Genomic DNA, 21,751 nt, shown 5'->3' on the forward strand with positions numbered 1-21,751 from the left:
TGCGGCAGTCGTCAAGAGGTGTCGGTGCTGGCTGAGAGAGAGGGAGAGAGAGACAGAGAAGTACGTGATGGTTAGCCACAGAGCCGGGAAAGCAGGCTAGCCGTTAGCCAACCTCTAGCTGCTACCGCCGTCTTCTCGTTGGGGGAAACCAGGCGCCGTTGAACAGGTATTTATCTCTCATTGTGACTTCTCAAACCTAGCAAGCAACTCGCACTGAAATTCCTGGTTAACGCTGTGTGACTTCGCTAGCCAACCAGCTAGCCCACCTAGCCAGTGTAAGCTAACGTGGCTAACGAGGGGACATACTAGCAATTAAACACTGCGTAAAATGATCTGAATACAATGCGGCGGTGCTTTTGCACCTGCTGCCGTCGAAGCAGAGCCCAGAACAGCCCCGGTAATTATCAAACCAGCCCCGTGAATGGGCGACTTCAGGCTAGCTCGTTAAAAAGCTGCACCTAGCGCGCCCGGGTTAATGTTAACCATCGCGGCGTGTCACTTCCTGAATTCCTGTTTCTTGAAGTAAGAACATTTACATAGCAGTTTCAGTGCAAGACACACACCCAAGCGGTCTGTTAGTCCACACTCACGGCTGTGTGTTTGTATGGGACCAGCTGATAGTGACAACAGATAGCGTTAGATGTGCTGTTACTCCGATGGATTCTTCCCACACAGCAAATTATGGTTTCCGTTTGTAATATCGATTGTGGAGACGGTAGGTCATCACTGCTGTGATGGTATCAGCAGCCTCACTTTTTTAATTTTCTCTCAGCAGCTTAATGTTAATGTCTTGCTGTCTTCCATGTGCTCTGCTCTCAGGTGTCTGGGCTGGCCAGAACTGTACTTTAGGTCAGCATCTACACTGTTTGGTCGTAAATGTGACAGACAATAACAACAACAACAACATCAACAACGCATCCAGCCTCACTATGGGTCAGGACAGGGGGAAGTATGACTTTTACATCGGCCTGGGATTGGCCATCAGCTCCAGCATCTTCATCGGAGGCAGTTTTATCCTCAAGAAGAAAGGACTTCTGAGGCTGGCGAGGAAGGGATCGATGCGGGCAGGTATGGACGTTTTCTGAGTGTGTAATGCACATCACAACTAACAAAACACCACGGAACAAATTGTATAGCGTTGGAAGATGAGCTCAGGCACTCCCTGATCTAGTTGTGCAACACTGAAAGCCAGCTAAGAAGTCAAACCAGTGGGGACAGCCCATTTACATACCTAATGACGTTTTTCCTACATTTCAGGCTTGTCTGGTTCTACTCACCTATGTAGGGTGTGTGTTTGCATTTGTTTGTGTGTGTGTGTGTGTGTGTGTGTGTGTGTGAGTGAGTGAGTGAATCAACAGCAACTAGGCCTAGCAATCATTAACTTCATTATTTCACTTGACTTTCCACTCAGAACCAATGCAAATACCTGACGTGCTGCCAGGATTACGTAGTTCAGGTTTTGCTTACATGCAAGTGTTATTGAAATGAATGGAATCACATGTTGTAAAATATTTATTTTTTTCTGCTTCAGGCCAGGGTGGTCACGCATATCTAAAAGAATGGCTATGGTGGGCTGGTCTTCTATCAAGTAAGTGGTTTAGTTTTTAAATGTGATGAGGTAGAAGCCCGTTTAGCATGGATCTGATGATTTGCAGATTAAATAATACGTGGAAATAAAGATTAAAACTTGGGTTGAAGTTGTTTTTTTTTTCTTTAGAAATCTAGGTTACAGGAAACTGATGTTTATTCAGAGTCTGTTAAATTACTGTGTCACTGTGCAGTTTAAATATGTTCATTTTACTATGTCGCTGAAATGTCTTCAGAGCGATGACAGTTAATCTACATGCCTCAAATACATTTTCCACCAACTTCAATCCAGTTTGAACATAAACAGATTATCAGACCAGTGCTGACATGCAGTGCTGAAGATTGTTGCAACACATGCGTTATGCGTTAACAGGGCCGTAAACCTCAGATGGTATTTCAGTGTCTGCCTTCATTTCAACATATCCGTCACATACGTGTCTTAATCCTTTGCAGTGGGTGCTGGTGAAGCTGCCAACTTTGCAGCATATGCCTTTGCTCCTGCGACTCTGGTCACCCCACTGGGAGCCCTCAGTGTGCTTGTGAGGTACGGGCATTCACTGCATGAGTCGTGGACAGTTAAACCTTGCCTAAATGGATTTGTTGAGCAGATTCACACGTGACTGATCATAAATACCATATTGCAGTGCGGTGCTGTCGTCGTACTTCCTGACAGAGCGGCTAAACCTGCACGGGAAGCTCGGCTGCCTGCTCAGCATCCTGGGCTCCACCACCATGGTGATCCACGCGCCGCAGGAGGAAGAGATCAGCAGCCTCGAGCACATGGCCAGGAAGCTGGTCGACCCAGGTACAGAGCAAATCGTGTTTACAGTGCTTTGGAGTATATGCTTTGTTACCTATAACAATGCCACCTTTTCCTCTCAAAATCGTGCTTAATTTTAAAGATTACCACCTATTCTTATTGTATTTCTTCAGATTCACATTGAATCCAACTGAACAGCCTGTTCCTCCCTTCTTCCTAGGGTTTTTTGTCTTTGCCACTCTTGTCATCATCGTGGCTGTCATCTTTATATTCGTGGTGGGCCCCCGCCACGGTCAGACCAACATCCTCGTGTACATCACCATCTGCTCGGTAATCGGGGCTCTGTCGGTGTCCTGTGTCAAAGGACTGGGCATCGCCATAAAGGAAGCAATCGCCGGGAAAAATGTTGTGAAGAATCCGCTGGCATGGCTCTTGCTTCTGGGTCTGGTGGCCTGCGTGAGCACACAGATCAATTACTTGAACAAGGCTCTGGACATATTCAACACCTCCCTGGTGACTCCCATCTATTACGTGTTCTTCACCACGTCTGTGCTCACCTGCTCCGCCATTCTCTTCAAGGAGTGGGAGCACATGGGCACAGACGACGTGATCGGTACCCTCAGTGGCTTCCTCACCATCATCGTGGGTATCTTCCTGCTCCACGCCTTCAAAGACATTAGTGTTAGCTTGGCTACTCTCGCTGTGTCCATGAGGAAGGAGGAACGGGCCTTTCCTGCAGCCAATGGAATAGCTTCTCACAGCACCTATGAACTGCTACACAATGAGTCCACTGAGGACATGGAGGACAGAGAAATGGGTTTGCCGTTTGACAGCGTCTCAAGAAGAAATGGGACAGTGACGTCCTCCATGGATCATTGAAGAACTTTTTCCCCAGCCCCCTTACTGACTGACCAACCATGGCATTGTTGTGGCGTATGAGAAAATGAGACAATCAGCTGTATGGGAAAAGTGACTTGGACAGACCAGTGGATTGTACTTAATGTTTTAATTTGCCTTACTTTTCTCCGAATATGACCCGGTCGTATTCAGTTACAGTTAGAACTTTATTTCATTCCTCTGTAGCGCTGTAAATATGAGTTTTTTTAAGAAAGGTTTTGTTATATGTACATGCATATTCATGCACTGACTTACTTTCTATAAATCAAACAGATAAAAAGTTTTAATATATCTTCTATATGAGGTCCTGCTGAAGATGACGACATTTAAAAGGACTTTCACTACAAATTTGAGTTTTCATGATACTTGAAAGTAACAGCAGTTTTTGTTGGGAGTCATTCTGAACTTTTTTTGTAGTGTTTACATAAAAAGCTCTGGACATCAACCAACAGATTTGTTACATATTTATTGAATTAAAATGATTAAAACATTCGAAACACAAGGCACAATGAATAAATGCTTAACATGAGTATGAGCTTTGTTACTTCTCAATTTCCTTTAAACTGTTTAGCATGCATGTTCGGTATAGAAAATACAACTTTCACCCCCCACTTAAAACAGGTTACTGTTCACCCTTAATAATCCACCACTGCAAAACCCTTAAATATTTATCTGATAAAACTAATTTCCCTTCCCTGATCTATAACTTTCTGCAAGTATAAAACAAAGAATAGTTCATCAATAAAAGGAGAAATATCTATCATTTCTGATAAGGCACAAGTGAATACAAAAAAATCATTCTGACGGAAAAAAAAAAGTGGCCCAACTTCCTTATATTTAATGGTCCTTTGCTACTGAAGACCTAAAGTCAATGTGGAGGAATAAGTCTAGATAGTGTGGTAATGCTGACAGTGTTTGGATCTTCATGCTGGTCCAGAGTACTGACCATGGCAGCAGCAGCAGCTCAGCTACTGGCAAGTGACTGGTGTATGGGTGGCTGGAAGCATCGGACGTGTTCGACCGGCATGTTCTCTCCATCCCCGGACTTAAGGTACTTGTTGAGGATGGCAAATATCTCATTGTTCAGGACTTGGAATTTGCGGATTCTTTCGACCATTTTCTTCAGTGGCTAAAAGAAAACCAAAAAATGTGAACACGCTGACTCATGATTACAGAAAAATATTATTCCACTTATTCAGTCTTGCTGTAATATCTGGGCAGATCATCAATTTTGTAAAAAGAAAACCAAAAAAAAGTTTTCTCTCAGACGTTCGTCAGTTTTCTGTGATGCTTTGTACTGAGTCCGAGCCTAAACGGAATATTTCAACATTTTGTAAAGTACATTTATTCCCTTTGTGGCCCAGAGTTAGATGAGAGGACTGATACCACTCCTGTCTATTTGTTTAATATGAAGACAACCAACAGCTGCACTCGCTCTGTCTCCAGGTAACAATCTAAAACTCACAGTCCCTAATTAACACATTTTATCCTGTTTGTTTCAGAGTTCGCAGTTTCTGAAAGTTCTGCTGACCCTGATCTGCCCAACTTACCACACTCTTGATGATCTCATCCTTGCCGTCGTGTTTCTGCACCTTCAGAAGGTGGTAGCTGAAGTCCAGGATGTCAAAGCGTCTCTGCTGTCCCAGCAGGGCGATGATCATGCAGCCTGCCCAGTGGAGGCCGTCTCCGAAGCACTGCCTGGAAACCAGGAATGGGAGAGGGTTAATAAAAGATGCGATGCTTTAAATCACTGCGGTACAGATGTGTGCTGCACTCACTCCACGGTGAACTCGTGGGCTCCCACAGGGATGCAGTACACAAACTGCATGGCGCTCCAGAGGCGGTGGAACTCCACACACTCGTCCACGTGCATCACGCCGTTGCTGGGCAGCGGCCCGCGCCAGATGGGGTCATCCAGGAAGGCTCGCACGCGTGTGAGGATGACCTCGAACATGGACAAACCGCAGCACAGCCTCTCTTTGGTCAGAAGGTCGCCCTCACGAGCGATGGCTATTTGCTGAAAGAGAAGTGAAGAAGGATTCATGTCACAGCTGAACTGGGAACTGTCACTCTCAAACACATCAGCATCTCAGGCAGTGATGAGCATCCTGTCCGGCCACTTGTCTGCTCGCCGTACCTGTGGGGTGCCGAGGCGCTCGATCAGCGGAACCATATGCAGCGCTGTGTATTTGGCTTCCAAGCGCTTCATCTTGGCGTCCAGCCGTTCTCCCTCTGCAGGAAAAGAAAAGCAGTGAGTCCTGTGGTGTTGTTTTCTTTATTGTCAGGAATATCCCGAGAAAAGACCAAAACCAACAACCAACTGATCCTTCAAAGTCTGATATGTCTCATGTCTGTTCCGCATAGCTCCACTGTTATTCAGTAACTACTGAAAACACAAAAGTGAACCACACAGATGGAGTTACATGTTCCTTCATTACCATTACTACATCCCACACTGTCCTGCTGCTGTCAGCACTCACACAGCTGAAAATGCTGCTCCACAAGCTCCTGTTGGCTTAAAGCTAGGGTTTTATTATTTCACCTTTTCTAAAACAGTGCACACGTTTGTTACTCCGTCCTTTATTCAGATAAACATCTTCAGATACAAGCAGTGGGACTGAGCTGCTTCTGAAATCACTTCATTTAAACATTTACTGCAACCTTTCTAACAGAGAATCAGTAAACTTCGATAACATCGTCATTTTGAAAAAAACTGACAAACTTATGTTGCTTGACCAGAGCTGCTTCAAAAAGCCGAACAGCTTCACAGCACGGAGAACTTTCTGAAATCGGTAAGCAGACGTTCACACGTCTTCATGCAGCGACTGGCCGGCTGTGCAGAGGTGAGAAAGCACGCAGGGTTTTAACTTCTTTTTTTGTTTGTGTCACTGTGTGTGTGTGAACAAGTGCGACGATGTCTCGCAGGAAAGACTCTCTCACAGTGTGCACCGTTATCTCTGTTTAAACCATTAAGACTTTACCACTGGTTAATAAACTCTACGTTATTTCTTGCATTTACCTTTGACGTGGACTCTGGGAAGGATGTTTTGGAAAGGTGCAGCATGCAGCAAGTCACAAACTTCTTCTTGCGACTGGGAGGGAGATACAATAAAATTCAAAACACTGGCTGGTTCGTAGGAAGGTGTGAAGATGCCCTAAATGCATCCTAAATTAAAAAAAAATCTTCGATCCGTACCAGACTCTGTTCGCTCAGCAGACAGAACAGGATGGCGTTGCCCACCTCCCTCAGGTTCTGGAAACACACCGTCTTGAGCTCCGCGTACTCCACGATGTCCTTCAGCTGGTGGTGGAAGAACTCCAGGATACCTGAAAAGAAACGGAAGAAACCTTGTTATCTCATCGCACACTTTATCACACACCTATCACACCGTTAAACAGCCGTCAGCCGGTGGTTCTGCTGACGGCGGCCTGCTGAGAGGATGCACCCCCCCCCGCACCCCCTCGTTCCAGCCCCGCTTCCTTTCTGGGACATTAAACATGTGACTGACAGCGATGATGCTTCTCTCAAAAAGGGAATCTGGTTAAACACAAACAAACAAAAACACCAACAAGCAGTTTCCATCAAAGACCGACCACCTGACCTGGTAACAGCTGCTTTCACAAACTTTAAATCTGATGAAAACTAGCATCGCCTCTCTACAAGCTGAAGCTCAGACCCTCGAAAATAAAAACAAAGAACTTGAGGAAAACTTGAGATTTGGAGGCTAGATCAAGACCCCGAGACTCATTAATCTGCCCCGCGGTGCCGATGGGTGGAGGAGGGGGGGGTGGGCCTGCACATTCCTGGTAAAGTGGTTACCACAGGCTCTGAACCCGACACCGCTCTGAGCTCAGCTCACACCAAAGCACCCAGGACTCTTACTGTGAAAATCCTAAATTACAAGGATGAAGTGTCTGTGATAAAAAGCCTCCAGGGCGAAGAGACGGATTCCTTCTCCTGGTGCAACCGGTGCACACAAAGAAAACACAAAGACTTTGATGAGGCAAACACAACAGCAGTGACCAGGAGTTTAAGTGTTCACCATAATGGATGTAGTTCTTCACATCCAGGTGTGTTTTGTTTCACTTCCTTCTGATTATTTTAATCTTATCAGGAAGCCTGTTCTTTGTTATCTGGTGTGTTTGAGGGCAGAAAACTGAAAAAGGTCAAATAAGGAAAGAGGACAGAGGTTAAAAGTTTTTACTTTAGGTTTACACCCTCGAAAACAACACGCATACATACATACATGATGTACATACTGCTGCCTTGGATCTACGTTCACCACGGGCAGAGAAGTGTTGTCTCACTCTCTCAGAAGGAGACCAGAGAACCAGTAATTTGATAATATTAATGAAGATATTGCTGGAAAAAAACACAACCTTCAACCACTCACTGCAGCAGGAGGTACAACCTTTTCAACAATAAGCACATGCTGCCAGCCATCTGCACCGCTGCTCTGGCAGCGCGGCTAATTTCCTCAGATATCTCAGGCACAGAGCTCTTTGAAACCAAGGTACGCAGTGTGATTTCTACCTCACTTTGTTCTGCTGCGTCCCCTCACTGCACTGTGAAGATAGAACAGGAAAAAGCTGTTTGAGCTACAGAAGTAAAACCCTTTATATTTGTTCTGCTCCTTCACGTAGATTTGACGCCATGTTATTTGCTGAAGCAGGGGTTCTCACAAGAATGCATTTCAATAGCATAGTAACCAGTTTCCCTCACGTATGAAAGCTTCAATTAAAGCTCTAAAACAGCTCATTGTCAGTGGCTGCACAGCCTGGCTCCTCCAACCTGGCTCCTCCAGCCGGAGAGAGGTACCTCCTGACTCACAGCATCCAAGGGACATTTTTCGTGACCAGCTCTTTTCAGTTGCAGACTGTAGTTATTTATAAACAGCAGATTGCAGGGGGATAAGAACACTAACGTGAAATGTCACCATCAAAGGAGCGGCTGGGTTAGGACTTTTTGATTTCATCATTGCACTGCAGTGAGCAGTGGCATGAAAGGATCATTTATAACAACTCCGATTAAAATCAATGCTTGCCAAACTCTCAAAGGACATTCAATGATACACATCCCCTGTATATCAATAAACTAAGAACGAATCCACAGACAAACCCAACAATGAGCACAGGTCACATTTTCACCTACCTGGGGAGCCGTACTCATGGCGGGGAAGTCGGCAGATCTTGGGCATCACCTCCATCAGGGTCTTCACATACTGCATTATGGTGCCCTGGAGCTATAAAAGAAAAGGAGAGTATTAAGCAGCAGTTCATATTTATATATATATCTATATATATATATATATATAGATATATATATATATATATATATATAGATATATACATATACCAGTTACATTCACAACTAACAAACATCCCTCCCTGCAGTGATGTCCTCTTTTCACTATCAGCAACGGCATTCAGCCTCCCACACACTGTTACGGCTTATTGACGTACTCACCAGGCTTTTGACGACCTTCAGCAGTTCCTCCATCACCACAGCAATGCCCTGGTAGCCAAGCAATCTACACATGACCTTGATGTGCGGGGGCCCCAGAAAGTTTCTGTAGGAGCTAAATATGCTGCTGTACGCCAGATTCAAGGTCTATATTCAGAGGAAAGACAGGTAACAACAAGAAAAAGTTCAGTGCAGGGCTCCAACATTTCAGTCAACACTGTATTGTGTGGGGGTGACGTATTATTTTTTCTATGAAAGCCACCGCTGACTAGAACCCTCTGCATCATTACCAAATGGTTCCTGAAGGTAAAGTGGGTTCCTGTGGGTCTATTGGTGTCTATAGCACAGCTGATTCATTCTGTCAAAGTGAACACTTTCAACACATTAACAGCCAAGGACACATTAACAGTTTATGTTTGTGATATTAAACAAAAATTATGAAAAAACAAAAAAACAACTTAAAGCCAACATCCATTAGTAATATAAGAATAGTCTGATAACTAGACACTTATAACCATGCTAGTGGCTCTGTGAGGCTCAGCTTAAGTACAGCCATGCATGCTAACATTTGCTAAATCAAAGGACAGCTGAGGCTAACTGGAATGTCATTAGTTGTGCAGGTATTTGGTCATAAACCAAGGTGAGAGTGAAACTTTTAACCTTGTGTTCGGGCTAAAGGAAGAGAGTTCACTGAATTCAGTAGGATTCATTCTCTAAGGACCATGAATGCCTGCACAAACTTTCATGGCAATCCACTGAATAGTTATCAACAAATCTCGGTCTGAGTCAAAGTGGTGGACTGAGCAACAACATTATTGGTTAATATTGGTTAATTTCCTAAGAGGCATGAATGTGCTCAGAAAACTGAATGGCAATCTGCCTCGTCCGTTACGAGACATGTTGTGTGCAGATTTTGGCCAGAGGGCGGCGCCACAGCCAAGCTCAGTGTTAAAGATGCAGAGGATAAATTTCACGCCAGCCTGCCCACTGGATTTTGATGATTGATTTTTTTGTATCGTTGGAATAGGAGCCTGACAGAAACCCCAGTGTGGGGGGATCACGGGCAGCGTTAGGAATCATCCTCTGGGGACCTTAAATATCCACAGTTCATTTCAGGATAATCTGACCAGCAGTTGTTGAGAGATTTCATTCTGAATCAAATGGTTGGACAGATGGGTCGATCAACTGAACAGCGTTTTAGCCCCCTCTCCCCAGATTTTCAAAATATCATGGCATGGACCAAAGATTACTATTTCTATAATTTCCGAAGATAAACTAGAGAGGAAAAAAAAAGAGAGCAGAAAACATCAGAGCTGCCAAATGTGCAACCATTTTCTAAAACATGTAACATACGTATAAAGACTCTTTTCTAACATCCACCACAAGAGGTTTCTGCTCCCTCTCTCTCCTGTCAGCACAGAGCTGGAGCTGGCGCTCTAATCCAGCAGCTCTCCCACTAGTGAGGCAGCGGCGGAGGCAAAGACACACCAGTTGCTGGTCCACTCCTGAAGCTGACAACCTACACAGCAGCACCCGGCGCCACAGCTCTTCATACAGAGACAGTGGAACAGATGCTAATACGACTGAACAGCAAAGGTACAGGACAATCTGAACCAGGCGCCTGCAAACTGGTATGTTCAACACATGCTGGCAACCTTTTCCCGGTAAGTCTTCCCTCCTTTCCTGCTTTGAATGAATGACCACTACTGATTCACCTAACGTGGCTCTTTACCGCATAGACACTTATGTTTTGTTGCTATGGGTTACAGCAAATGCAAGACAAAGAAAAAAAAATTTAATTCTGTATGAAAAAAAAAATTAAACTGACTTTGAACTTGCTATTTTTGTAAGATTATCTGTGTCTGAAAATGTTTTTATGTCGGCCACATTAGAAAAGTCTACTGAAAAATAAGGAATAATGAGCAGAAACAGTAAAAGTAAACCATGTACTTTGAATGTGCCTCATTCCCAATAAGCACCACACCCACTCTGCATTAGTTTAAACGGCAGTGAACACACTGTTTCCTGCCATGTAAAACTGAAGATGGGATTTGTTCTTCCATTTACTTTCCAAACTGTGACAGCGTGACGTGCGCTTTAGGTCCTGATGCCGTTATTTTGTATTTTATACGCAAAGTTTTAATAAATAAAAAAAAATAAACCTCAAATCAAAGCTAAAACCACAGGTCGTTCCATTCACACCTGACCAGGGAGGTCGACAGGTGACTGACAGCACAGCTGAGCCAAACATTATATAATTTGCTGAACGTCTGTACACCCCCCCCCCCCCCCCCGCTCCCCCCCCCCCCCGCTCCCCCCAACCACTGCATGTTGTCTTAGATAATCCTTCTTACAATGCTTATTATCCCCTGATACAGGTTTTTTCCCCTTTTATGCTTTGTATGATGTAGGTGTCAGCTGAGTGGGTGGACATGACATTTTTCATTAGTTACATTTAACACTATGCGGTGTGAGCAGGATATACAGGAAGGAAGCAATTACATTTGATTGAACCTACTTTTAAATGTCAAAAATAGACGGTAAACACACCAAACAGGCACCACAACACCAACAAGTCTGCTGTCTACACAGTGATTAATGAGCACTTGTTAGTGCTGGAGGCTCAATTTATGAGTCGCTGGGTGGAAAGAAACACAAAAATCAGAAATGTCTGAATTTATTCCTGTCAGTGTCTGAGTCTGTGCTGATGTCATCTCTCTCTTCCAGTTCGGTTTCACATCGTGAGGATACAAAAGCTGAAATAACCGAGAAAACGCTTCGCTCATATCGGCTCCAGTCTCCAGCTGCTTCTCATGGGGATTGCAGTGTACAACGTCTCTGCCACCTCAGCCAGAGTGAGCTGGCCATCGTCCCCCGGCTGCCTCGACACCTTCTACAGCGTCATGTACGACCCCAACTGGAACAGCCTGCTCATGGGCTACAAGCGCAAGAGTTTCATGCACGAGGAACGCATCCCCGTGAGCCAGACCAGCACACACCTGGTCAACCTCGTCCCCCAGACCGCATACTTCTTGTGTGTGACGTGTCAGGCCGCCAATCCGGTACGGGACCAGTGCCAGGTGTTCAGCACTCCGAGCGAGAGCAGCGACGGCCACGACAGAGCGAGCTGGGATCTCGCCATGGGCGTCTGGCTGACCTGCTGCATCTTGCTCCTGGTCATTGCCGGCATCCTGTTGTGGGGGTGTCTTCACACCATCTGCTCCCTCCCGAGCCAGGCGGCAGACGCCTGCCCGGTGGTGACGAGCTCAGCCCTCCAAGACATGTCCGGATCCGGACCCCTGTACACTCCCCGAGGCAGCAGCACAGGCAGCGCCAAACACGCCACCGTCATGCCGCCCCCCCGCCTCTCAGCGCAGACCACTAGCCACATAATTACCCAAGACCATGAGCAGAGGACACTCGCTAAGCAGCCTGGCAGCGAGCCAGCATGAATCAACTGGATTGAGGTCATCACAGCATTGTTCTGCTCGGACTGAATTGTCTCTGAGTATTTTCATCTGCTGACAAAATCCTATTTGGGTTTAGGAGGAAAATGTTTTCACAGGAACCATTTAAAACAAGATATCACTGCACCGCTTCAAACCTGATGATAACTGTTAATAAATGTAATTAATAATTTATTTATCTGTCCACTGAACGTTTTATCTTGTAAATAACAACAAGCTCACAAAGGACTTAATTATCTCAGTGCTTTTGTAATTAGATTTTTTGCAAACATCTACATTTTTCCATTTATCTTGTGCATGTTTTAAGCGTTTTCACAAACTGTTTCCCATAATTATGTTTTTCTACTCAAGTTCTATAGATTTTGATGTTTTGCTAACATGTAGTGAATCTTCAGCATGTGGAGACAGTCAGTGAAGACGTGTCACAAATCAACTCATGGAATCCAACAACATAAATGTAATGAACGGATCATGAATAAATGAAAGGATTGTATTTTCTCTGTGGGTGATGATTAAAAACAAAAACATGTACTGACCTTTGACCCATACAGATACTGGGGCTGAGCGTTGGGTGGCTTGTCCCTCTGGAACTCTTGAGAGAAGGGCAGGATGGTGCGCACAAACCTGGACACACACACAAACACACACACACGGATTATTCAAACATGCAGCTCTACTATCACCAACACCAGGATTTAATGTACACAATAAAGGATGGCAAAAACAAAAACACGTCATAACAAAATCACAACTAAAAGACTAACTTCAACCCAAACCTAAACCTAATTCTAACCTGAACCCTAAGACCAAGTCTAAACCTCTAAACATCTGAAGGTGTGTCTGAAAGTGAGGAGCAACTTTCCCAAAATGTCCTCACTCCAAAGTCTTGTGTATGTGCATATACCTTTGTGAGGACTCCCGTTGGCATAATGCATTCTCTAGTTCCTAACCCTAACCTAAACCCAGTTCTAACCTTAACCCTCAAACAGCCATTTGAAGTTGGGAGGACCAACCAAACTGTCCTCACATTCCCAAGATGTCCTCACTCCATGAGGTGTATGCTCAAACTAGTCCTCACACAGATAGTCCTACAAGTGCACGCACGCACGCACGAGTAATAATCTGAAGACTAATTAATGTCCCTACCTTGCACCAAGTTTTAGAAAAGCAGTTTAAGACAAAACTCGTTTGAAAACTCCTATGAAAAATATATGAAAATGAAAATGTGTGAGCAGAATATTAAGTAAAATCATTAAGTTTTTAAAATTTAAATTTTACCCAGGACGCCTCTATAAGACCAGAGCTTTCAGAGACTCAGGTGACGTGTCTTACTGCACGCTGGTTGTGGAGTGTAACTGGGCCTGTTGGAGCCCCCGGAGCTTTGGGACTGAAGGGCACTTTCCCGCTTTGCCCAGATGGTAATGCAGCCTTTGCTACGGCTGATTTAGTTGCACACATTTATATTTGTATTTGTGTGTTTGAATCGGGTTTTGTCATTCTGGCGTTTCACTGACTCAGAGCAGGTGATGTCCTGCTGCTGATGCCTCTCTGTGCCACCTGTGTATTATGTAACTAATGACCAGTGTAACTACAACATGACGATTAATCATGATTGCAGCATAATGGCAGGAAGTAGCCTGATGGCTATTTTTTTGTAAGAGTTAATTAGTCGAGCAGTTTAACAGCAGCACAGTACTGACGGAAACAGTGGGTAATGAAACAAACTCACACACCTGTTGGTCGAACCGTTGTAGCAGTAGTTTGGCAAGAAGTCATAGTTGAGTTCCCAGAAGACGTGCAGTGTTATCCGGCCGTAGGGGGCGGACACGTTGTGGTTGGCCTCGCGGAACATGGCGTCCAAGCTGTCCAGAGTCAAAAACTTACTGAGGAGCTTGTGCGTCATGCGGTTTATCTCCAAAAGACCTTCCAGTTCCTTTAACCAAGCGAGACACAGAAAAACAGTGTGTAACTGCACTGATGACCGACGCACAGATCCCACTCTCACATCAATCCAAGGACAAATTTTACAGCATAAAAAACTCATTTCAGCCTCTACAAACACACACAACACACACAACACACACAGATACGAACAGGAAAAAGAAGGAGGAGGTTATTTGTTCACAAAGATCATACCATGATTGAGGTGAGGTCCTCACTCTCAAAGCGATTGATGGCCAGCTCCAGAGACTTTGAAAGGGCAGCTGAAACCCTCTGAGTGATGAGCCTGTTCAGATCAATGGAGCGGCCTAGGAGCTGAGGTTCACAACCATTTAGTAAGAAGGAACAACATGGAGGCAGAAATAATGGAGAGTACATAGGGACTGAAGAGCACGAGTGGTACAGCGTATACCTGGACGTGGCGTTGCTTCAGCAGAGTCTCGTAGCGGTTGGAGGCGGGCCAGGGGATATTGGCCCCCTGGTTCTTGAGGTCAGCTCTCAAACGTTTGTCCAGTAGAAGACTGAGGAATTTAAGATAATTATTTGAAATATGTATCCATGACTTTTAATGCAGAAATTTTAGCTAGCAATTTTCACAATGTATTACTTCTAGCAAAGTATTGACCTGTTCATCCATTAATTACAGCCATTTAAATAAAAAAATTAATTAGTTGAGCTACTAAACAAACACCTGCAAACTTCAGAGGTATCCCCTAGTAATAAACGGAATTATGCCACCGGTAAGTCTGACGCACCCTCACTACCAGAACACTGAGAAAAAGAAAACTCTTGTAAAATGATTCACCTACCTTCCTGCTAGAATCTTGTAGTAGCCGAATATCTGATCAGCGAGCTTGTAGACAAACTGATCGAAGCACAAGTTCACCTGGAATAATAAAGAAGCTCATGAGAAGTGATGACCATCTTAACAGGGAACAAACCCACAGAAGGAAACACCTGATTCCCCATCGATTCATGCTGCACTTGCAAATCACTCGGTTTTAAGAAGAAAGTTCATTTACACAGAAAACAGACGTCACTGCACATAGTGTTCCTTCATCTATATGTAATGATTCTGCTGTGAAAGATGGAATCTGACATGATTTGACACGAGCGGTTCTCGGATACAGGCAGTTCTATTTTTCTTGCTTTCTTTTGTTGTTCCAACTATACAAACATAAACATTAACAAAGGGTTTTATAATTCTATTATTTGCATTTCTATAAGCCGTTACATAATGACAGGAAATGCATTGTGATAACAGCTCACAGAAAGACTGAGAATAATGAACACAGCAGACACAGAGGGTGTATGTGAGACTGCATTATAGCAAACAATATGTCTGTTAATGTGACATTCTGGAGTTTTAGCTTGTCAGTATGGAAAATGGAATTATCCAGTACACACACCAAACATTTTTAATCTACTACCTCAGCCTCTATTTCGTCGTAGAGGAACTGCTTCTTGAATTTGGTCAGGGCGTAGTGTGCACTGTCGTTGTACAAATCCAGGGGATACAGCACATACCTGTAGGGGACCGAAGGAAAACCAAAGAACAGCTTAAATTCAGGACTGAGGTGAAAATGTCCCCTGCAAGTGTTGCACAACAAATTCATTCAACAATGTGAATACAGCAGATTGGAATATGGCAATTAGCTAAACAGAAGGAAAGAGAGAGTAGAGCCTCCATACTGGTTCATATGGTGCTGAAACCAGTGTTTCCATACACTCAGCTACAGCTGCAGTCCGCTGCATTCCAAAAAAACGCTTATTGTTGAATACCTATGTCCATCTATGGTTGATGCGAAGACTTTTCAGCTATTGTGGGTGAACATTTGAATTACAGCACTTACTGTTCATGCCAGCTGTGATGTGCTTAATGGCTTATGTAAAACCTGCCTCACATCAACATAATCCTACTGCAAAGATTTAAAACAGACATTCATGGTTTATCCCAATTTTCAGGATTTTACCCAGGGTCCCTTTTTTTTTTTTTTTTTTTTGAAAACATAAGATAAGAAGGAACAACTACTGCAGTGGCTGAATGCCTCTGGCCCAGTCACACCACCAGTGATCTCACACAGCCTGACCACTGTTCTGTCAAATTCAAAGCCCAGAATCTGTGTCGTCTTTGTCCTTCCAACTACCAAGTTAAACCGTGGAGAACTCGTCTTGACGCTTCACATCCGAGATTGAGACAAGCGTGAAAAGATGATGCTAAAGAAAGGCTCCAAAAACTAAACCGCTAAAATGTTGGAGGTCTAATAGATCACAAAATGCATGTTATACTCCATCATGGAAGCTTCCTTGGTCTCTAGGATGTGGTCAGTGAGGATCCAGGGCATGGACATCTCAATGGGGAACTGGATCCTGCGACCCATAGTGAGCTCCAGGAAGAACTCTCTGAACCAAAGCTGGGAGAGGTCACAACACTGCTGCAAGGTCTCTGCGTGGAAGAGAAAACAGGCTCTTAGAAAACAGGCTTCACAAGAGAGGCTCCATCTAAAGGGCTCTCAGAAAACAACTGGATCAATTCAGTTCAATTCAATTTTATTTATACAGCTCCTTCCACCATCGAAATCGTCTCAAAGCGCTTCACAGAGGCCCAGAGCCTGACCCCAGGGCAAGCACTTTAGGCGACAGTGGCAAGAAACAGCTCCCTTTGAACAGGAAGAAACCTCGAGCAGAACCTGGCTCATATGGGGGACCCTCCTGCTGATGGCCGGGCAGGGTGAAAGGAGGAAGAGGAGGAAGGTAGGACAGCTGGGAATGGAGGAGAGGAGGAGAAGGACATGCAGCATATAGAACATGATACAAACAGGGTTGGCAGTGGACAATGTTAGAGGGCCAAAAAGCTGCCATGACTGGTAATTATTTACATTCCAGTCTGCACAGAATATTAATACAAAATGCATCTTAAGCAAAGTGGAAAACCACAGTAATGTGTTAGAAATGTAGTGAATGAGCAGCGACAGGTCGGTGGAGCCAGGACCACACACAAACTGCTGGTTCTTCTTACCACTGAAATTCAGCAGGTGGGTGTAAAAGAAGGACTCGCGGTGGAACTTCTCGATGTCCAGGATGGTGGGGCCTTCCAGGCTGCTGCGCAGAGTCTTCTTAGAGCCGCTTTTATCAGCAATGAGAGACTCCAGCATGGTCCTCACCATGTAGAGCTAGATATATATATATATACATATACGTATATAACAAAAGAGAGAAACAGTGTAAGTGAAATCTCATCACGATCCACATCCCAGTGGTTTTAGTAGCCACATCACCTGCAAGTGGGCATTATCCTTGTAATACAGGTGATCTCATTACAGGAGGATGGCCTGTAGAAAAGCTCTTGTCTCTGTGTTGCCTCCCACATGTCACAGATTTATTATTTATATATTTATTTCATTTAAAATACTGAACCTAACATCTACCTGACAATTTACAAGGAATACGGATTTTCCTCTGGTTGTTGCAGCATAGCCGACGTGCATCAGCAGGGAGGCTGCGGATGATGATTATGATTATTACTCAAAATGCGTGTGAGTGCACCTCAGCGGGAACATTTTCTCAGACCTGTGAGCTCTGTAATTTACAACGGACACAAGCTGAAATCTGTTGATTCGCAGAAGTTAATCAAAGAAGGTGATTGTTTGGGGCTTTATGGTCGTGCACCTTGAAAAAAAAGATTAGTTCTTGGAACTGAGCACAAAGCTGATAAATCTGTGGTTTATGCAACATGAGCGAGGCTACTAAATGATGACAATATGTCTGATATGGAACATAACTGCACAGATGCTATTCAGCACTGAGATGTATGGCTTTAAATAGAGCCACACAAGAACACTCCAGATGTTAAGGCTTATTAATAGCTGTTCAGAAACGAAGACGAGAACAATGCAGAACACAACAGGCAGATTTATGAGACCTTTTGAGCTCATATTATCTCCCATATTCAGAGGTGATTCAACTCTGACATGACACGTTGCAGACTGAGCTTAAATCTGATGAGCTACAAGGGCAATGTGAGGCTCGTAATCCTGATTAACGTGGCCTGGCGGCAGCTGGGGTCACAGGGTGTACGGCCTTGGAGTACAGGAAAAGGACGACGACAGGAAAGGTTAAAATGAGGCGCAGTAAAGAACGGGTTGAAAGAACGGCGGAGGCGTGGAGATGAGACCTGTGTGCTGGAGGGCCCCACAGCGCGGCGAGGAACCTTAATGTCAAAGCCACCCTTGGGGTCTTTTTCTCCACGGAGGGCAGGGTCGTTGTGAGGCTCCCGGCCAGTTTCCCAGTCGCAGACCGTCTTCCGAATGGCCTGGAGAACGCTGCGTAAGAGGACAATTCAGAAACCGCAGTGAGTTTACTGGGTAACCACCGGCTGGTGAGTCTGTGTGAGTACCAACTGCTTTAAACACCAGCGCAGCGGCAAACAGCTTCCCCTGGTGAATTATGAATCCGAAGCATGCAGGAGATGTTGCTGCTCGGAACAAATGTGGCAGACAGCCTTAACAACTCAGTAGGATTCTTTTTTTTTTTGAGAGTACAGAGATTTCTCAGTGAGCAGCTGCACAGTGCACCTGTTTATATGCACCACACTGCCTGGAAAGCCAGACAAAACTATACTCACATCCTCCACTGATGAAGGAGCTAGTGGCAGCCACTTTTAAACTACTTGTGTTACATAAAGCAAGTCTCAGGTGCCCACTCGTAATCTCAGAATGTCTAGAACACATAGAATGTATTGCTTTGGGTTTCAATGTGCAGTCTGCAGTGAGGCGTTTACCTCTGGACGACATTCTTCTTCTTCTTGATGGCCTGCCGCAGCGGGTCACGCAGCGTGACCTGAGCGAAGTCCTGCAGAGCTGAATAGATGGTGTGACGGATGGCGTGATTGAACACACTTTCCATGCGTCCCATCAGCACCTGCAGTCCCTTTATCATCGCGATCACCTGCCAAAAGTACGACATTCAGTCAGCGATAAGACTGAACTGCAGTTCACAAAGCGCACTGCGTGTGTGATAAGGTCAGGACTGACCTCTACGAGGGCAAACTTCTCCTCGCTTGTGTAGTTGTATCTGGTGGCTCTCTCATACTCCTCAGCATTGTCAGGGCACTCCTTGTTGGAGTACTTGTCCGTTGGATGAACCAGTTTCCAGGAATACTGTCAGAAAAGTCAGGTGGTTTTAATATAAAATAAATAAACAAACAAACAAACAAACATCGAGCGGTCAGGGAGGGATCAGCATTCTCACTATGATTGCTATGGTGATCTCTGCAGCTCTATGCAGTGGCAAAGAATTAGCACATGAAATGTAGAAATACAAACTCATCAGACTGAGATTTTCACTCTTGCTGAGCTGATTTTATCATTTGCAATGAATAAATTTGAATTACATTCAATACAAATGAAAAACAGAAGTATCTGTGAAGGAGAGGTCTCAGACTTTTGGACCCCACTGTATGTGCACATGTAGATATAGAAATATAACGATCTAATCTTATTTTAAACGTATTCATTATTTTACTGTCCTCACCACTTCCATGACATGAGCGCTCCACTGGGAGAGCAGCTGCATGCCCTGCAGAGCCAAGTCAAACAGCTTCCTATACTCAGCATCCGTCTTCTGGGATTCCTGGCGCCCTGATCCGGTCACCACCTACACAAGCACACAAAGTCACACACACACACTTTAACACACGCTGAGCCAAACACTGAAGGTCCGCTCCATACAACCCTGATTTTCTCACAGTATGAATCAGTGAAAAGAATATATGTGTTGGTGGAAAGAATTTGAAAGTTCAGGGCCTTAATGAAAAGCACTGAGTGCAAACACCCAGGAGTAAAATGTCATTGTTCAGGATGAGACCATTAAAATTACTTTCTCATTCTCAACATTTCTTCTGTTATTTCTGATTGATGGAATATTCCTGGCATTAGAGGAGCTCTTGTACAGTTGTGTAGCCAGACTGTCAGTTGAAGCAGAAAGGTGGAGGACGTGATGTATGTTCCTTTATTGAACGGGCTCATATCTGACATAATGGCGAACATCATCAACAGCTGGTTCCAAAATCCTGAGACCACTTTCTAAGCGAATGAGAAAGTGGTCTCAAGATTCTGGTCACCACTGTATATACCTGTAATCCACTGATCCGCTCACTTCAAAGACAATCCCACACCTCGCTCATTACTGATTTCCACCAGCGGCACACCTCACTTTAAACCCCGTGGAATTTCATACTCACCTCACTGTTGCTGTAGCGAGCCAGCTCTGAGATGAAGCGCATGTGATCCTCCCGGATCTGAATCATCTGCTCACAGATGTTGTACTGAGGGCTGCTGGAAATAGATGTGCAAGTCCACCTGAGGGGTAAGAGAGAAGGAGTGTGAGGAATATGTGTAATAAATGTGTAATAAATTAACACTGACAGGGAGAAAAGCAGGGAAAAATAATACCAGCCTTATTCTTTAAGCTTCATCAACACTATGACAAACGATATCTATGATAAACGCTAGTCTCATATCATAATTTCTGCACATTATCAATACAAACAGTCTTATAGCTCTAGATCATGATGCTCAGACTTCCACCAGAACAACAGCAAATGAATGAGGAGTGAGTGAAACAGTGGTAACGATGACACTGGTTGTACCAGTGTGTTACACAGCAGGTGACAGGTGACACAGAGACGTCCTGACCCAGCAACGTCTGCGTCTCTCTCACCTGGATTTGTTCTCTTCGAAGTGAGCGCTGGTCTTGATGTACCGGGACAACTCGATCTGCATGTCACCAAACAGAGGCACCACCTGGAGTTGCTGTGAACATCAAGAACACACAGATTTGCATTTTTAATACCATATTAAAGCAGCGGAAACATGCAGACAAATTCATGCACTGATTCAGAGACAAAGGAAAAGTGAAATTACTCAGAAAATATAAAGAACCATCCCCCAAAGAGAATATGTAAAATATTTACAGTCCAGTACTGAAGAGGTAAAACTAAGAGAGGTCCTCTTTCTTTATTCCCTCTTTGCCATTTATTTATTTTTTGTTCTTATTAAACTTTGGGAAAATGTAAAGTGATGTTGACCTCCAGAAATTTTTACTTGATGAGCTTGTTTTACCAGTAGCTGGTTGCACATTACATCTCCTTAACGATTTATTATCAGTTACCCACAAATTCCTGCTGTTCCAGTGGATTATAAAAGCAGCTTTCTGCAGTTAATCAGTGCTACTGTCCAGTTTCAAAATGGAGAAATCAGGGGAAACACTTAACACTGTGCAGATGAATTTTATGAAGCCACTAATCACCACTAAACACTAGGTGCATCATAGGGTTACTAAAGATTCCTATAGCATGAGCAGCAATTACAATCAATGGCCCCATTAAATAGAAATCACACGACCAAAGTGACCAGATGTGTCTGACTGTGCTTGAAACACATGAACATTTTTTGTGTTGTTGTTGTTGTTGTTTGGTCGATGTGAGTCGCTGCACCTTTGCCTTTCATTATTTGTATTATGTGAGCTCACTTTATTTAAAAAGTGTAAATAAAATGCAAATTAAACTGTTGTTTGAGGCGTGTGGGGAAACTGCAGTGAATTACAGCAGAGCCTGACAGAGTATGTTCACGTGTC

The 21,751-nt window shown here is 44.2% G+C and overlaps 3 protein-coding genes across 5 annotated transcripts in view; 2 read left to right on the plus strand and 1 right to left on the minus strand.

Annotated features, from left to right (window-relative positions):
* On the plus strand, positions 1-3,773 carry nipa2 (NIPA magnesium transporter 2). Of its 2 annotated transcripts, none has more exons than XM_041039518.1 (6): positions 1-166; positions 820-1,068; positions 1,532-1,588; positions 2,041-2,131; positions 2,232-2,392; positions 2,568-3,773. In XM_041039518.1, exons 2-6 carry the CDS (start codon positions 930-932, stop codon positions 3,224-3,226), a joined length of 1,107 nt encoding a protein of 368 aa, XP_040895452.1. In that variant the 5' UTR covers positions 1-166; positions 820-929; the 3' UTR covers positions 3,227-3,773. The 2 variants fall into 2 exon arrangements, with proteins under 2 accessions (XP_040895452.1, XP_040895451.1); XM_041039517.1 differs by lacking the exon at positions 1-166 and adding an exon at positions 549-715.
* The window catches only part of cyfip1 (cytoplasmic FMR1 interacting protein 1), a 27,069-nt gene continuing 9,011 nt past the window's right edge, over positions 3,694-21,751 (minus strand). For both annotated transcript variants that reach the window (XM_041039516.1, XM_041039515.1), the window contains exons 10-31: positions 20,837-20,928; positions 20,358-20,475; positions 19,649-19,771; positions 19,150-19,275; positions 18,897-19,063; positions 18,291-18,438; positions 17,136-17,289; positions 16,406-16,562; positions 15,547-15,643; positions 14,926-15,002; positions 14,529-14,637; positions 14,312-14,431; positions 13,909-14,108; positions 12,712-12,799; positions 8,712-8,855; positions 8,397-8,487; positions 6,441-6,571; positions 6,264-6,336; positions 5,382-5,476; positions 5,023-5,261; positions 4,795-4,942; positions 3,694-4,373 (exon numbers count right to left, since the gene is read on the minus strand). In XM_041039516.1, coding sequence (XP_040895450.1) covers positions 4,209-4,373; positions 4,795-4,942; positions 5,023-5,261; positions 5,382-5,476; positions 6,264-6,336; positions 6,441-6,571; positions 8,397-8,487; positions 8,712-8,855; positions 12,712-12,799; positions 13,909-14,108; positions 14,312-14,431; positions 14,529-14,637; positions 14,926-15,002; positions 15,547-15,643; positions 16,406-16,562; positions 17,136-17,289; positions 18,291-18,438; positions 18,897-19,063; positions 19,150-19,275; positions 19,649-19,771; positions 20,358-20,475; positions 20,837-20,928 — 2,862 coding nt within the window. In that variant the 3' untranslated portion in view covers positions 3,694-4,208. The remainder of the gene's footprint in view (positions 4,374-4,794; positions 4,943-5,022; positions 5,262-5,381; positions 5,477-6,263; positions 6,337-6,440; positions 6,572-8,396; positions 8,488-8,711; positions 8,856-12,711; positions 12,800-13,908; positions 14,109-14,311; positions 14,432-14,528; positions 14,638-14,925; positions 15,003-15,546; positions 15,644-16,405; positions 16,563-17,135; positions 17,290-18,290; positions 18,439-18,896; positions 19,064-19,149; positions 19,276-19,648; positions 19,772-20,357; positions 20,476-20,836; positions 20,929-21,751) is intronic.
* LOC121182889 (fibronectin type III domain-containing protein 9) lies at positions 11,522-12,357 on the plus strand. The gene has a single exon (XM_041039520.1). It carries the CDS (start codon positions 11,522-11,524, stop codon positions 12,158-12,160), a length of 639 nt encoding a protein of 212 aa, XP_040895454.1. The 3' UTR covers positions 12,161-12,357.

Source organism: Toxotes jaculatrix, chromosome 6, assembly GCF_017976425.1.
Source record: "Toxotes jaculatrix isolate fToxJac2 chromosome 6, fToxJac2.pri, whole genome shotgun sequence".
Taxonomy (NCBI): Eukaryota; Metazoa; Chordata; class Actinopteri; family Toxotidae; genus Toxotes; species Toxotes jaculatrix.